The 16,567-nt window shown below is 40.2% G+C and overlaps 1 protein-coding gene across 11 annotated transcripts in view; it reads right to left on the reverse strand.

The window, feature by feature from the left end:
- The window catches only part of dysf (dysferlin, limb girdle muscular dystrophy 2B (autosomal recessive)), a 108,336-nt gene that overhangs the window by 40,473 nt on the left and 51,296 nt on the right, over positions 1-16,567 (reverse strand). For all 11 annotated transcript variants that reach the window (XM_044182901.1, XM_044182899.1, XM_044182894.1 and 8 more), the window contains 4 exons: positions 16,324-16,425; positions 15,055-15,216; positions 9,265-9,436; positions 9,096-9,169 (listed from right to left, as the gene is read on the reverse strand). In XM_044182901.1, the coding sequence (XP_044038836.1) occupies positions 9,096-9,169; positions 9,265-9,436; positions 15,055-15,216; positions 16,324-16,425 (510 nt within the window). The remainder of the gene's footprint in view (positions 1-9,095; positions 9,170-9,264; positions 9,437-15,054; positions 15,217-16,323; positions 16,426-16,567) is intronic.

Here is a 16,567-nt window from a genome sequence, read left to right on the forward strand (position 1 = left end):
TACTTGAAGGTAATCAGTGAAGAAAGGCACAGCTGTCCTTAAGAAAAATTGTAAAACTCGACAGCACAGGGAAAAACACAATAAACTGGTTAATTAACCACCAATGTTTCTTTATTCTTTCATCTGTGTTCGACAAAGCAGCAACTTATGACTGATTCAAATGTAAGCAATGGAAAATGTGAGAAGATTGTGAATGATGATTATGAGAGAAACAAACTAAATACACTAGCAAGCTAATCTCCCTTCAAAATATGACATTATACCCTTCATGAAAATCCATGTAAACATAACTTCTAGCTACTCAACTCAATTTTGAAAACCACATTTAAGGATCAAGTCAATATAAACTACTTAAATTTCTGTTTTACAGTTGTATTATCTCAGATCCTTTTAAGTGTGGGAATGTTTCCCAGCAAAAGGCTACCACAAACTTTGTTCAGAATGTCTGACTGAAGAAATATCAGATAATGAAAAGGGCTCAGCTCAATGCCATTGTAGTAAAAAGTCAACAAAAGTCACTTTCATTATCAATTCGCTGAGCAGTGCTAGCTTGACGATCCCTGTCGGGCACGTGACCCTCACCTCATTCGTCTGAGAAAATAACCCTGATGATGTCTGGGCTAAGAAACTACACATTTATACCCAAAAGCCTATGTCAAATGTCTAATGAATATCTAATGAAAAGATGCTGCTAGTTGCATTATGGGACATGTAGGATGCAGCATTTAAGGAGCTTCACCAATACTGTAGACTAAAAGTCAGGATATTTCAGCCTCCATTGCACCGATTTGGACCATTCATTTTTTAATCTGTGCAATAGTAAATTGGTAAAGAGTACCCCTTTAAATAACACAGACCAAAGTCGGGCAGTGTCGGACAACATGTTTAACCAAGATCAGAGGGAAATGAAGGTCAGCTGGCACATAACCAAACTAAATGAGTATAATTAAGTGAATTAATCATCCAATACAATCAGTTATTAGGTCTGCCTAGCTAAAACTAATGCAGTCTAATACAACAACCCTGCAATAAAGCCTACCTTTATGAAATGTTCAGTTTTTGTTTCCAAAAGGTGTTTGATGACTTTATGGTAATTTCGGAGGCTGTAGTTTGTGGTGCTGTTCAATTGTATTATGTTATACTGAGAGGTGCTTCTTTAGTAGTCTGCCTTCATAGACATAAATGCAGTGGAAAAGATATGACAAAAATGCTCAGTATTACTCAAGATAAGATTGTAACAAGCATAATGATAAACGTTTCTTATTTGGTTACAATCTGCAGATGTTCTGAGTCGACAAGCGTGACGAACTTTTAGCTGTCGCCACAAATGTCCCCGCTGGTTGCATCACTGTTATTGTATCCACGCAGAGTTGTTTTGATGTCAAAGCTCTTTAATTGGATGGGGGCGTTAATGTCAGGGCGTGTATACTAATTTCAACACCCCACTTAGACTCATCACACACAAACATACACACACACACACACACACACTCACACAGTGATGAATATTAGCTTAGCTCATGCTGTAAATTTTTGGACTTCCCATGTCACCAAACATTTAATGCCGCCCCCCATAAACACAACTAGACAATTGAGTTTTTGCATCAGTGCAAGAGAATGGAAAAACAAGACATGTTAAATTGTGCACACATAGATGTGTGTGTGATTATGCGTATGTGTGAGCGTGACAGTGAGAGAGAGAGAAAGACAAACAGCTTTTGAACTCATCGATATAAAATTGTTTTTGGTTTAAAACACTTCAGTATGACGTGTGTGTGTGTGTGTGTGTGTGTGTGTGTGTGTGCATGAAGCTGTTGTGGCGCCTGTGGGTTAAAGGATAACAAAGAGGGACACACAAAGAAATTAAAAGAAAGAAAAAGGCCAGAGGATTTAAAGATGATGGAAGGATCACAGAGGGGATGAGTGGTTGATGAACCACAACAGTAAAGAGAGAGAAAAAGAAAAAGAGGAGGATAACATGCCCTTTAATGAGCTACCACATTAAAACGACTGTCAGATTGATAGATAGAGAAGGAATGAAGGAATGAGAAGATGAATTAAAGGGGTAAAGGGAATTAAAGAGTGGGATGGAGGAAGAGAGAAAAGAGAGAAAAGCAAAAACAAGTATGGTATGTGGACAGACAAAGTGAAAGAGGAGTAAAATGGAGAAAACAGAATGATGGAAGGAAAGAAAGATGGATAGAAAAAGATGAAGAAGAGAGATAAGGGAATGGAAATGGCCCGGGTTTAGAAAAAAGATGAATAGGGTAAAGACGACAACACAGGTGAAGAAAAATCAGAACAGATGAGTGACAGAAGAAAAATTTAAATGAAGAAGGGAGGGAGATGGAGTGGGATTAGTAGACAGAGAGAAAAGCGATAACAAGAGGGATGGAGAAAAGAGGGTAAAAAAGATGGAGGGAAACAAGGAGTGGAGGGGGTATTGAACAAAAGGACTGAGGAGGTAGAGGAGGAGGGATGCAAGAGGAAACAAAGCAGAGATGGGAGGATGGATGAAAGGAATGGAGGGAGAGATGGAGACAAAGAGGTCACAGGGGAGGAAGGGGTTGAAGGGAGACAGAAGGTGATGCAGGATGCAAATGGTAGTCATAAAGGAAGGAAGGAAGGAAGGAGGAGTAGAGTAGAGAGGAGCAAGGGAGGAAAAGTATGAAGGAAAAGAAGGTGTAAGAAGGAAGAAGTGAAAGAGAGGGGGGACATGGTGCAAGGAAAAGAGTAGAAGGAAGGAAAGAAGGATAAAGGAAACAGGTGAGTTGGACAGGGAGAAAAGAATGGGAGAAAGGAACAAAGGAATAAGCAAAAACAAAGGTGTAGAGAATTGTGCAGGAAAAGCAGTGGAAGCAAATGCAGAGGTGCTGTAAGTAGATAGGAGTAAAGTAGTTGTGGAGGAATAAAGAAGAAAAGAAAGAAAAAGAGAGATGTGTGTGAAAAGCTGGAGGGAATGAAGTAAGGAAGAGGCATTATACGTTATTTAGGGAGGAAGGAATGGAAAGAGGGAATGAAGGAAGGAGGGAAAGAAGGATGAAGAGGGATGATAGGAGGGAAGGAAAGAGTAGAAGGAAGGAAAGCAGGAGAAAGGAAGTGAAAAAGAGAGAGCAATAAGAAGGAAAGAGGCAAGGATGGAAGGAAGAGGCAAAAGAATTGGGTGAAAGAATGTAAAGACGGAAAACAAAGGAAGGAGTGAAAGAGCGTTGAGGAAGAAAAGAAGCCAGGGAGGAAGGAAGTGAAGAAGGAAAGAAAGTAAGAGGTGAGTAGAGGGGGTAAGAGTACAAGGAGGTTAGATAAATTTAAAGGTGGAGAGAATAAAGGATGAAGATCGTCAAGAGAGGGTGAAAGGAAAGAAAGATGAAGGAAGGCAGCAAGGAAAGGAAGGGAGGATATGAGGAAGCGTAGAAAAAAAGATGGAGGGAGAGTTCCAGTGAAGTCCTGTGGGGATAATGAGACAGAAGACGACTAACAAGGAACAGACTCCCTGTGTTTGTTTACACGCACTGTAACACACACACACACACACACACACACACACACAGTAACACGCACGCACACAGAAACCGCAGGGTCTGTCTTGTATACCATCGAGGGTCAGATTTTCCCCTTCAGTGATTACCAGGAGAAAGACTTCACTGAGACAAAGGAGACAGGAGGAGGAGAGGAAGAGGAGGAGGATCAGGAGGGGGGGGGGTAGGAAGACAAGAAGAAGTGGAGGAGAGAGAAAGAAGACAAGAGAGAAGGAGAGGAGGACCACGATGAGAGTGTAAGAGAAGTAGAAGAAGAAAACAGGAGGAATGGAGGACAGAAGAAGAGGAAACGGAGAGAGGAGGAAGAAGAGAAAGAGAGAAGGTGGAGAAGCATGAGATGGGGAGCAAAAGGAGTAAGAATGAGATGGGGGGAAGAAAGTAGGAGATAAGGGAGGGTGAGAGGAGAAGGAAAAGTACAAAAAGAGGGAGGATGGAGAAGCAAAAGATGAGGAGAAAGAGATTGAAGAGAGGAGGAGATGGAGGAGCTGAGGAGAGGTGGAGGAAGAGATGAGATGAGAATGCAAGAAGGAAAGGAGGAATAAGAAGAGGAAGATGAGAGAAGAGAAACAAGGCGGTGAAGGAAGATAAGGAAAGAGGAGGAGAAAATGAGGAGTTTAAGAGAGGAGAGAAGAAGAGACAAGGAGAACAGAGAAGAGGAAATGAGACAAGGAAACAAGGAGAAAAGAGGAGAGGAAGACAAGAATGCGATGTGGAGAGGATACTAAAAAAAGAGAGGGGGGAGAGAAAAGAGGAAAAGAGAGGATATGTGACAAGGAGGGAAGAGAGGAGAGGAAAATGGGGAAGAGAGAAGAGGGGGGAGAGAGAGGGGGATGAGACAAGGAGAGGAGACAAAAGGAGGGGAGGCAAGGAGAGAAAAAAAGAGGAGAACACATGAGACGGAAAAGGCGACTATTCGGGAGAATAATCGGTAGAGGAGAGGAGAGAAGAGGAAAAGAGAGAGACGAGGAGAGACGGAGGGGGAGGAGCAGACAAGCAGAGGAGAAAAGGTGATGAGGGGAAGACAGAGGAGAGGAAGAGAGGAGAGGAGAGATGAGACAAAGGGATGGGGGAAAGAAGAAGGAGTGGAGTTGAGAGAAAAGGAAGAGGAGAGGAGATGAAGAAGGGGAGTAGGGGAGACAAGGAGAAGGGGGTGTTAGATAGGAAGAAGGAAAGCAAGGAAGAGAAGAAAGACGAGACGAGGTGAGGGGAGGCAGACGGATGTTAAGAAAGAGCGAGGAGAGGATGAAGAAGAAAAAAAGTAAGCATGACAACAGATGACAGAAGAGGGGAAAAAGTGAGGAGAAGAAAAGAAGAAGTGAAGGACGTCAAAGAGAGAAGCTGCAGGAATCCAGAACAGAAGTCTTGAATCATTGTATCCACAGAGAGGAGGTCGACAGGAGTCACGAGCTCCGAATTCTTTCCCAAAAATCAGAACTTCTCCACAGATTCACTGTCTCTGAATGTTACTTCAATATTCTTAAAAGGGCCAATCCAGTGGTTTTCCATGCTGCAGCCCATTAACTTCAAATCCTGTACACTTAAACATTACTGCAGAACATTTTCCAAGATCTACCATACTGTCTTTACTGATTTCTTAAAAGGCAGCCATTGCTTTTACATAATTACAGCTCAGAATAAATATCAACTAGATGAAGAAACAGCTAGCCTGGCTCTGTCCAAAGGTAACAAAATCCGCCAAATCTCACTAATTAACACGTTATATCTTTGTTTAATCCATACAAAAACGTGTAAAAACAAAAAGTTTAAAAACAAACTTATGTGCCGGAGAGAGAAAGTTGATTTTAGGATCAGAGATCAGGTGAACTGTCTAAAAAAGAGGAGAGAACATCGAGTCTTGGGCTGTCACTTATCTTTCTGTCGTTATCTCTCAGTTCATCTCTTTCATCTCCCTCTTCTCTTCCCTTGGCTCTCTCCATCTTTCACTCCACTTTCTAACAGTAACGTTGCTCTCCCTGGCCGCTGTCTCTTCTCCTCTTACTATTTTTAGTAAATGCAACAACAACATTATAAACACAATAATTAGTTGGCTTTTTTAATGGACTTCAGGGACCACAGTTTGATGACAGAGCATTCCTAAGCCTGTCCTGGTCCCTTCAGACCTTATTGGTACAAATGTGATTACACAAGGATAGCTGTGGTCTGCATGTGTGTGTGTGTGTGTGTGTGTGTGTGTGTGTGTGTGTGTGTGTGTGTGTGTGTGTGTCTGCATTATTTGTTTGCCCCCTCAACAGAGCGTATGAAAGCCTCATGCAGTCTGCCAAACCAGTAAGACTAAATTATGTCTCCTGATTCTATACAATCCTCTATCCACTAATATACACAAAGAAACCATTTAATAGACCACCGCAGTGTGTGTGTGTGTGTGTGTGTGTGTGTGTGTGTGTGTGTGTGTGTCAGGGGGTAAGAGGTTGTTTTGTGTGTTTACAGACTTTGTATTTTCTCCGTCGACAGTAATTGACTTTAAGCTCCGTGCTCCTGGATGTCAGATTTCCTCAGTTGACATATTAGCAAAACAGGTTTAATCATCAGGCCATGGAGCACGTTTGACTGAAAGACATAAAACACTGTAATAGCTTAAAGTTGTCCTAAGATCATTGTTCTCAGTGTACTGCAAGCTGCCATGTTGTTGTGGCGTTTTGTCCAAAGTTATTAGTTGAAGTTTGAGCTTTGAGTGGCATTCTGATGGACTTTTTGTAGTACGAGGGTGAATATTCTGACTTTGCATCATAATTATTATGGCCGCTAGAGTTTGGGCTGGAGCACTTTTCTCTAATGCTTTTATCTTCATCTGTATTGTTTAATACTGTGGAGTTTTACATCTGAGAATTCCAACAAAATGAAACAATCTAAAAACAAGACAAACTCTTTGTTTGAACTGCTTGCAACTCACAGATCTGCAGGCTGCAGTGAGCCGTCACAAAAAGGTTTGTATTATGGAAGCAAATAAAGCTGGGACCACGTTTTACATACTCACAACATCCCGGGTTTAAACCCGGCCTGGGACTACTGCCCTTCCAGGTCACCATGCCGGCGTGTGGATGTGGAGAGCAACTCAGTCCTCATTTCAGAGGCATAGTTATTAAGTTTAAATTCATTATCAATCTTTTTATCTCTGAATATTGGGTGATATTAGCGTATAGTGATCGATGCTAGCTTAAGATAAAACTTGAACTGGGTGAAACTGATGTCACAGCAGCACAAATAGGCTCCAAATTGTTGAGAAATGTTTGTTTGAAAATAATCTGCAAAATGATGAATTCTCATCTGATACCCGGAAGTTGTGAGCATCTTAGACACTAGGACAAAAGGTCCTTGTGTGTGTTAATGCAGATAATATTCATTATATCATATCACTCCAAGCGCTATGTGTTGACTGTATTGGTTTTAGCATGCAAACACTGTTTAATACTACTGTATATCTGTTTGTAGATGTGTGGCCTCAATAATGTGTGTGTGTGTGTGTGTGTGTGTGTGTGCATGATAAAATGTAAATTGTGTGTGTGAAACTAGAGAAATTTGAACAAGGATTAGGTCGAATGGAAAATAGTTTCCATGTTCCTCCTTTACCAGCGAGAAAAGAAAGATGGAAAGAAAGAAAGTGTAGAAAGGAGGAGAGAAAACTAAATGTCTTAAACTTGGAGAAAAGAGAGCAAGGGAAAGGGGGAGAGAACATTAATGATTGGTAACGAATGCGGGTCTCGTGGTCGCCACGGTAACCACCGACCACAGAGACGGTTGCCATGTCATCATGTCAGAACATGTTTATTTATGCTGCTGGTACCACTGAACACACACACACACACACACAGAAACACACTAAGACGAAGATACAGACACACACACACTTCAGACACGCTTTTAATCAGTCCTCACAACTGTACAAATGCCGTAACACACACACACACAGACACACACACACACACAGATGTTCTCTGTGGAAAGATGAGTGTTTCATACTTGCCCTTTACACTTATTGGTTATAACACCCCACACCCGAAAAAGCACACATTTACACACTCATACAAAGATGCACATACACAGATAAACAAGCATCAACAGAAATGTCATGGCACACACACACACACACACACATTCCTCATACATGCATTCGGAAAATCACTGGATCATTGGGTATTAAACCACTTACAGTAGGTTCAGCTGTAATGAAAAGCAACTGGAGAACAAAAGTTCAGCTGCAGTTTTTATTTTACCAAACAAATGCAAGCAGCAGCATCTTTTTGTGAATCTAATGGTTTGCTTTGTTCAATAAATGTGATACCAGTGACAGCATCTACTGATCATTGATCAATAGTGGTTATACCTTGGTTCAGTTACTGTTAAATGAGCTTGATGAAGAAAAATATAGAAGCCTGTATGTGGTGTTTTTAGTAATTAAGATAATTTGTTGAGAGTAGCTTTCTTTCCCTGAACTTTGTCTTTCAGGCAGTGCATCATTAAGATTTTCACAATTTCAAACTCCATTATTGATACATGTACATATATTGGCATGTTTTCTGCAGTTGAAATTCAAAGTATCTAAATTCAGTAACTATCTCTCTGTATAGTAGTTTGTTAGTGGTGGGGTCCGCCATTCTCACACGGGATTCAAATTACCCACACAAGCAGAAGGGATTCACGGGAAACAATGCATGCATGCACTTTTCTACATTCACGATTTCTACAGCCGTCTTAGAGCCGTGTTACTGAACATTTCCGATTAAAACATTTCAAATTAAAAACGCACAACTGGGGGGCAGGGGGGCTTTTATTGTGAAGCAGCCACAGGAAACGCAATGTGTTTGTTTGTGACAACAAAGAGGTTGCAACCTGCATCAGAACTTTTTTTAAAAAGGGGCAAAAAATTCAATAAAGTTGGGCTGCAGAAATCATCCTCACTTTCAATACAAACAACAAGCTCTGTTTTGTGTCCTACAGCAACAGATTTTCTTTAAAAAGAAAGATCCCACTAACAAGTATTCGCTGTGCAAGGCTTCTTCTGAGCCATAAGGCTTCGTTGTTGTCCATAAACTATTAAAAACACATCAATGAGTCACACCGTTACACTGGTACACATGTTCCTTCATTACCATGATCACACGCACCGTATTTCATTTTGAGTCAATCCCACATACACCGTCCTGCTGCTGGAAACACTCACTAGAGCACTAAATGTGTATTGATCCACAGCTGAAAATAGTCCCAAACAAATGCAGTATTTAATCCTGTTTGAGTAACGTTAGCTAAAAAACTATATAGCCTGACTGTTTTAGGAAATCTTTTTTAAAAATGAAACTACTTGTGACTCGTTATAAAGACTGTAGGGTACAGTGGGCCTGTGGCTGAGAGCCACAGACTTGGTAGGGAAGTCAAAGTATTGACAGACTAACACATTGATGGTTTTGGTCATGGACTTTGTTGAAAGTAAGAAAAGCCACACTCAGTGTTAAGGCAGTGATGATCTTTTTCATTTGCTCAAAAATAATGCGGTATTGTTCACACAGAGCACCTTTAACCAACTAACGGACAAGATGGTTTTACCTGGTCAGGCACGAGCGGCTCCTCGTCATCGATGTCAATAAAAACCTCCCCACAAATTAAGTGGGGCGTCTCACCTACACATACAAAAACACAGAGCAGAAAGACATTTTTAACATTGATTATCAGTCTGGCTCTTTACTAGACATGTTTACATCCATTCGTATCTTACGTCTCCATTCCTCCTCATCCTCCTCCACCGCTTGTTCCTCCTCTGGGACGCACCGATACTCCTCCAGCGACCGGATGGTGCACTGACCGACCACCGGCTTCCTCCCAAACTGACGGTTGTCGATGACTTTGATGACAATCGGCGGCATGTAGAGATCCTCGCTGGGAAGCCTCTGTGCAGAGATGGAGGGAATGAAAGAGAAAAAGAAAGAGGGATTAAAAAGAGAAAAGCAAGATGGAGAAAGAAACAAGGAAGTGAAAGAATATAAAAAGAGACAAGATGAGTATAAAAGACACCACATCCTCTGACCTATGGCTGTACTGGGCTCCCTAACGCCTGACTCTAATTGGTTATGCCACCTGCCTGCCTGATGTTGATTGGCTATGGCTGCTGACTGTCTGAAGATGATTGGTCATGCCTTGGTGACACTCCAATCAGGGAGATTTGATCTTTGTGAAGGAAATCAGGACACAAACATCACTTTGAATTACGATCTCAGTTTCGGATTTAAAATAAATGTTTACATGTAGAGTGACACCATGAACAGCAACATTTACTCTAAATGGCATTATGGCTTGCTCTGTTCTTCTCCATCCTGTGCCAATTTTAGCAAGAACACACTGTGAAACCACTGACTGTTATCAAATGTCACCACAACCTGACATTTCGAATTACTGTCATTCTGAGTGCCAAAAGAGTGCAGAGTTTTATTTATGCAATTCAACTCATTTCCCATGGACACTTTAATTAAAATAGCTTCCTTCATCACAAGTTTTGGGTTTTGTAATCCTTTTTTTTTAATAATAACATTTCTATTTTAATTGATTGTTTTTATTTTTATATTTTAAATTGACAAAGTGAAGCAACATCATCACAGTAATGCCCTGGTCACATCAGCATTTAAAACAGCAACATTTTGCAGCAAATTCAATCCATTTCAATGGAATCAACATGATCAGTGGATTAAAGCTACAGGCTGCAAGTGTGAACTAATGAGCTTGCTAACAAGCTCATTAGTTCCCATTTTTTCCTTTTCAATAACTCTTTATTGAATGAAATTATGTGCAATCTTGAGAACAAAATGCCAGGGGGGAAGTAAAGGGCACAGTACAGAGAAAAAAGAAAGAATCTCTGAGAGCTACAGTAGTTCACCAACTAGCCCTACGAATTGTCACTACATCACCAAACCTACAGAGCCACATATTTCACAAAGATGTGCGGATGAATTTCGCTGTACCACTTAAAGTAAGGAAAGGAGAAAAAAGTAAGTTCCTTGTTTGACTTTAGCATCATTAGCCCAACTTAACCTTTTTTAAAGCCAGAGAGGTAAAAAGTGGATTACAATTATCAATATCTATGTGTTTTCTTTCTTGAGCCTTCCTGGCTAAATGAGTGTGCTGTAGACATGTCTTTAAATACAGCTGCTGTAATTGAATGTGAAAAAAAATCATAGCTGGTATCTCGTATGCTGGCTCACTGGCTTACTGGGACACTTCATGGAAATGAGCCATCGTTAACGAAATTTGTTTCACCTGTGCTTTTCCTGCTATGACAAGTCAAAATGTCTGCCGTGAAAAAGGCCTCTGCAGTTACTTGCAGCTGTGGCCACTGGTTACACAACTAAAGGCAAAATACTTTATTTACACGATAAACATGTAGTATAGCAAATTTCCCCCAGGGAGACCAGTGAAGTGCACATTTATCTGATTTACATGACAGCCACAAAGACCCCTTTTGACCAGTAGCTACTGTGATTATAATTATCCCTATCATTAATAATGTGTACAACTAGTGAATAGGAGTTTTCTGACTTTTATTATACAATATAATATAGCAAAATCTTTACTGCAAAACCTCTTGAATCTGGGTAAACGTCTGTCTGTGTGCTGCAGAATGTTCAGTCTGTCACTGCCACTGAGTTATACATCGTATATTTTATACATCTCAGAAAGTGTGTAGCTGTGTGGTTCAGTGCGTCAGAACACAAACAGACCATCACTTGACCTATCAGGCTTGTCGTAAATCTCTTATAATAATATAGCCGTTAGCTGGCAAACGTGAAGCCTGCAGAACTTATGCAGCATGTGCATTTGCTTCATGTTTTCAAGAACCTCTACTGTGATAAGCTTGACTCCCCCCCCCCGACCTGTTTGGCTTTTATAGAGCGCTGAGGTGTGGCTGAAGACAAGTTGAGGAGCCAAACACTAGACTGCTGGAGTCAAATTTGAAGATGATACTGCTGCTGCTAAACTCAGACAACCAGCCTCAATATTAAACTTCTCTAGCCTTTACAGCAGCTACATTTAAAGGCAATACTACCCTACCCTACCATACCTTATAATACTCTCATTTAGCCAGGCCGGCTCAAGGGGAAAAAAATTAGTTGGTAACTGTAATCCGTTTGACCTCTCTGGCTTTAAAAAAGGCTTAAGTGGGGCTGATGATGCTAAACTCACACAATAAACTGAAAGAGCTAACATTAGGTGGTTAGACTCTTCAAAGAGTTGTATTTAAGGAAACTATGCACATGACATTTTCTTATGCCCCCGTGGCATACGAAAACACTTACGCAGTCAACTTAAGACCTTAATATAGTTAACATTAAATGCTTGGACTTAGTTCAGGGGCTGAATTTAAGGGAAAAATATGTGCATATTTCCACAGTCCGGTTGAGGCTGTCATACTCTTGCGGTGGTCAACACAGGACCTTAATCTTGTTAACATTGAACTGCCAGAGCCAAAGCAAGGATATGTATTAGAGGGAAAAATATGTGACTATTTCCATACTCCAGTTAAAGCTGTCATAATAAAACACTGAGGTGATCAACTTCAGACCTTAATATTGTTAACATTAAACTCTCTGAGCCTGTTCTGGAGCCTCCGTTAGGAAAAACGTGCGTAATATTTCCATATTTCAGTTTAGGTTTTCATAAGAAAACACTTGGTGGAATGTAATGGCACCGATGTAAACTCAGTGGAAATATATTCACGGAGGACAGTTTTATATTTGAAGAATAAATAACGACTGTTGAGGCACCTTCCTGCTTTCAATATTGTGGTTTTGTGTTGATTAAAATAAATGGCTGAATCAAAGACACTTTCTATATTATATCCACTAACAGTGTGACAATGAAGTCAAGTTAGGTGTAGACATGCATATCATTTAGCCCACGAAAGTTGTATTATGACCATAATAATCTTTCTTAAAGTTACACATTAAACAGTCAGCTTTGGATTCATCTGGAACAGCTTCAAAATGTATTTTGAAAAAATTGGTAAGCACTCTTGCACTTTCAAGCAACAATAATAAGATTTCTAGAGCAGCAGGTAGATGTCTAGGGGGGAAAATTTTATAACTTCTTCCCTAAAACAGTGGTGGAAGTAACTAAGTACATTCACTCAAGTACTGTACTTAAGTACAATTTTAAGGTACTTCTACTCCACAACATTTCAGAGGGAAATATTGTACTTTTTACTCCTCTAGATTTCTCTAACCCTAACCCAGCTATAATTACAAGTTACTTGTAGATTTTACATTTAAAAAAAACATATGATAAGCATATAAAATACAATGTATGATGAAAGATTAAACCAGTGGTTCCCAACCTTTTTTCTTGTGATCTCTTACAAAAAACACTGTCTAGTTGGGCCTCTTGTCATGTTTCTTTGAGTTGTTAGCAGTTACACCAAAGCGACATTTACCCTCTCACGTTTCCATTTATATACATTACCTGTTTGAGACCCAAAGAGGTAAAACTCTCCAATAATATTCCAAAAAAAAGCAAAGATTAGAAAAACGTCTAAAAAATAAATGCAAATTTTTGTATCAGAACTCCCGTTAATCATCTCACAACCCCTTAGATTTATCTTGTGACCCTTTGGAGGGGCATTCAAAACAACTGATTCCCACTCCAACAGTACTGTCAAATAATGATTCTGGGAGCATCAAAGATATCTCTGACCACAAACTAACCACTTAAGAAGAATCCCACATCTCCAATCGTTTATTTGCTTTAACAATAAAGCAAATAAACCCTTTTAATGCATGCATAGTCTAGCTGCATGAGGGCAACAGAAGAAAGCAGCTGTTCTTACAGTAACATTCATATTTCTTAGTTTGCATAAGTAAGCTTTGACCCATTTTTCCCTCTTCAGTTACCGCAGCTTGAGCCTTTTGCGTGGCACATAAACTTGCCATCTTAATTGCAGCATCCTTTGGTTTAATCTGTAGTAGATGTAGACAAGCCAGTTGTTGTGAGTCACACAAGTACAGTAAGAATTAAAAATCAACACTAGAAATTTAAGAGAGCATCGCTGCTGTGGTCGAATTGGGCCAGAAAGTGGCTCATATCAGCTTCCTGAACTTGGAATTTCAAGATTATTCAACACTGCTTATGCTTCTCCCACCCAACTCCTACTGGGTCAGCCACTGGCATCATAAGAGGTGTCAGCTCTGAATGCTAAAATCCCCTTTTTAAGTTAAAAAGCCTTGGCAAAACAGTTTTATTTTTCCAGTAACTAGCATGGGATACATTAACTCTTAGCTAAACTTCTCTGGATGTCTGTTGTAACTGACTTTTGGGTGAAATTACAGGCCAGCTGGACAGTAAAAAAAAAATGCATTTTCTGATATTTTTGGGCCACTTGGGGACAACAAATTCAACTAAAAATGTGAAATTTAAAATTGCCATACAGTATTATTACCATATAAAATTGATATGGAAAACGTGTTCGCAAGCATATTTACACATCCAGCAGATATGGAGCAACATTTGCATTGATTTGGAGTCGTGTCTCTGTCCACTTGATGAATGTAAGTCCAATAGTCACTCTCCTTTTACAGTCAAATGAGAGACAGAGTGAATTTTTGCAGTGAATTTTAGTGACCACTAAGAAATATATAACCCTAACCAGCAGTTTCTTGACATGTGTTCTGTCCGGCCTATCAGTCCTAAGAAAATCCCTCCACCTGTTTTCCTGGTATATGGAATTATTAGAGATAAATTTGTTTCTAAGCTGCTGAATTACACATGAGCCCTGAAATCGAAAGAAAAAGATTTTTGCTGAGGCTCTTTGTCATATATCATAGCCATCTCTGTGTCAGTGGTAAGTCCCAGTGTTTGAAGATATACGCGCATGGTGTCTAGTTTATGATAATGAAAAATAGCAGTGCGCGCAGCTCCAAATCTTACACACTGTATCGGGTGCATGGTCGTGGCAAGGATCAAAACAAACAGACCACCAGCACTCACAGATAAATAGTCTTCTTGTTTATTGTGGGTAATAAACAAGAAGACTATTGGTCTATTGGCCTGGTTTATGAGGCATCAGATTCAGTGAAGTGTATGACCTCGTTCTGCAGTGACATCCAGTTTAAAAGCATCTAGTCAGCATTTGTACCACAGTCACATCCATGATAACAATCTCCACCCTGCATTTACCCAGCATTAGTAATGTACACACTGGTAGTCATGGGAGAAGTCCCCCACCCTTCATCTTTACAACTCTGAACTTCTTTTTGATGGAAAAACAGCAGCAACACTTCTACAATGGCAGCATCTGCAGACAGCCAACGTCCACATTCAGAATTACAGCTTTTATGCGGAGGATTTCTACTTTTTTGGAAGAAGAGATAGCCATTATTGTGGCTCCACTGATGAAGATAAATGACTGTTGCAAACCACATCCACAGCAGAACTCTCATTAGCCATGAAAGCATTGAGCCTCTGCACTGATTACATCTGCGTAATGTGTGTATATGTACAGTACAGTATGTCTCTGTGTTCTCACCACATCAATGATCAGCTTATTGACGTCAAAGTTGGGCTTCTTCTTCACACTGCGGATGACGCAGCTCTGGATCATGGTGCCTCCACACTCCACCTGCAGGCTCGGGGAGGTAACACTGGCCAACTGGAAACTTTTCAGGTTGCGAACGCCCCATGCTAAGATCTGACAGAGGGGACAAGAAGAGAAGTAAGTATCCTTATCGTCGATTAATTGGATGTTTATTTTTTTCGACAATCAGCTAATCATTTAATCTATGAAATGATGAGAAATAATGAAAAATGCTCATCACACTTTCCTAGACCCCAACGTGGCTTCTTAACAGTCCAAACCAGAAAGAGATTCAAATTACAATGATATCAACCAGAGAAAAGCAGTAAATCCTCCCGTTTTAGAAGCTGGAATCAGCATGTTTTGGATGATCTTGTAAATCAACTGTTGTTCCTTGAGGCCCCTTTAAGAGCTGATAAGTTTAGTCAATTAATCGATTGATAGATCATCAGAAAAATAATCAGCAACTACTTTGAGAATGAATTAATCGTTTAAGTAATTTTTCAAGCCAAATGCCAAATATTCCTTAGTACCAGTAAATTAAATATCTTTGGACTGATGGTTGGACAAAAGAAGACGTGAAGATGTCACTTTGGGCGTTGGACGCGTTTCACTGTTTTCTGACATTTTATTGGCCGAACGATTAATTGAGAAAATAATTGGCAGATTCATTGATAATGAGAATATCCCAGAGGAAAGTTGACAGTCGTGAGGTAAACAAGGCGACATTTTTGGTCAAAAGGAATAGTTTGACTTTTTGGGAAATAGTAAAGCTCCCCCTGTTTCCAATCTGTATGCTAAGATAAGCTAACCGACTGCTGGCTGTAGCATCACATTGAAATGACAGACATAAGTGGTAATAATTTTCTCAACTAATTCTCAGTAAGAAAGCAAATAAGTGTTGAACTATTCCTTTAAGACGTTTCTATGGTGGTTTGGATAAGATATGCTTTTGCCTTGACTTTGAGTTACCATTGAAATCCAGTGTAACTGTTGTAAATCCAAGCTGACCACAGCTGCCATCCTCCACAAAGGAGCAAGACACAAACTTTTTCAGAGCCTCCTTTCAAGCCTACAGGAGGTTAGTATCTGATCCTCAAACCATACATTTTCACCAGATCATGCCTTAAACATGAGAAGCTTCCAAGAAACCGGTGCTACTGAGAAGTTAAACAGAAAAATAAAGCACACAGTAATAGTTGTAGTAGATCTTAGCGATACCTCGATGGCAGTTCTCTGCAGAACAGGTTTGATTCCCTGAGGAACCACGAAGACGTTGGCCTCTCTCTGAGGGGGCGGGTACGGGAGGTCCGGCTCCTCCGGCTGCCAATCGGAACGCAGGACAGTGGTGAGTCAGAGACAGGTCATCAACAGCAGACAAAAAAAGAAAACACAAGCCATGTTGTTCACAGCCAGACAAATTTAGTCTTTTTCAAAGTAACATAAATAAATGAATATAGGGGGT

This window comes from Siniperca chuatsi, linkage group LG22 (genome assembly GCF_020085105.1).
Source record: "Siniperca chuatsi isolate FFG_IHB_CAS linkage group LG22, ASM2008510v1, whole genome shotgun sequence".
Classification (NCBI taxonomy): domain Eukaryota; kingdom Metazoa; phylum Chordata; class Actinopteri; order Centrarchiformes; family Sinipercidae; genus Siniperca; species Siniperca chuatsi.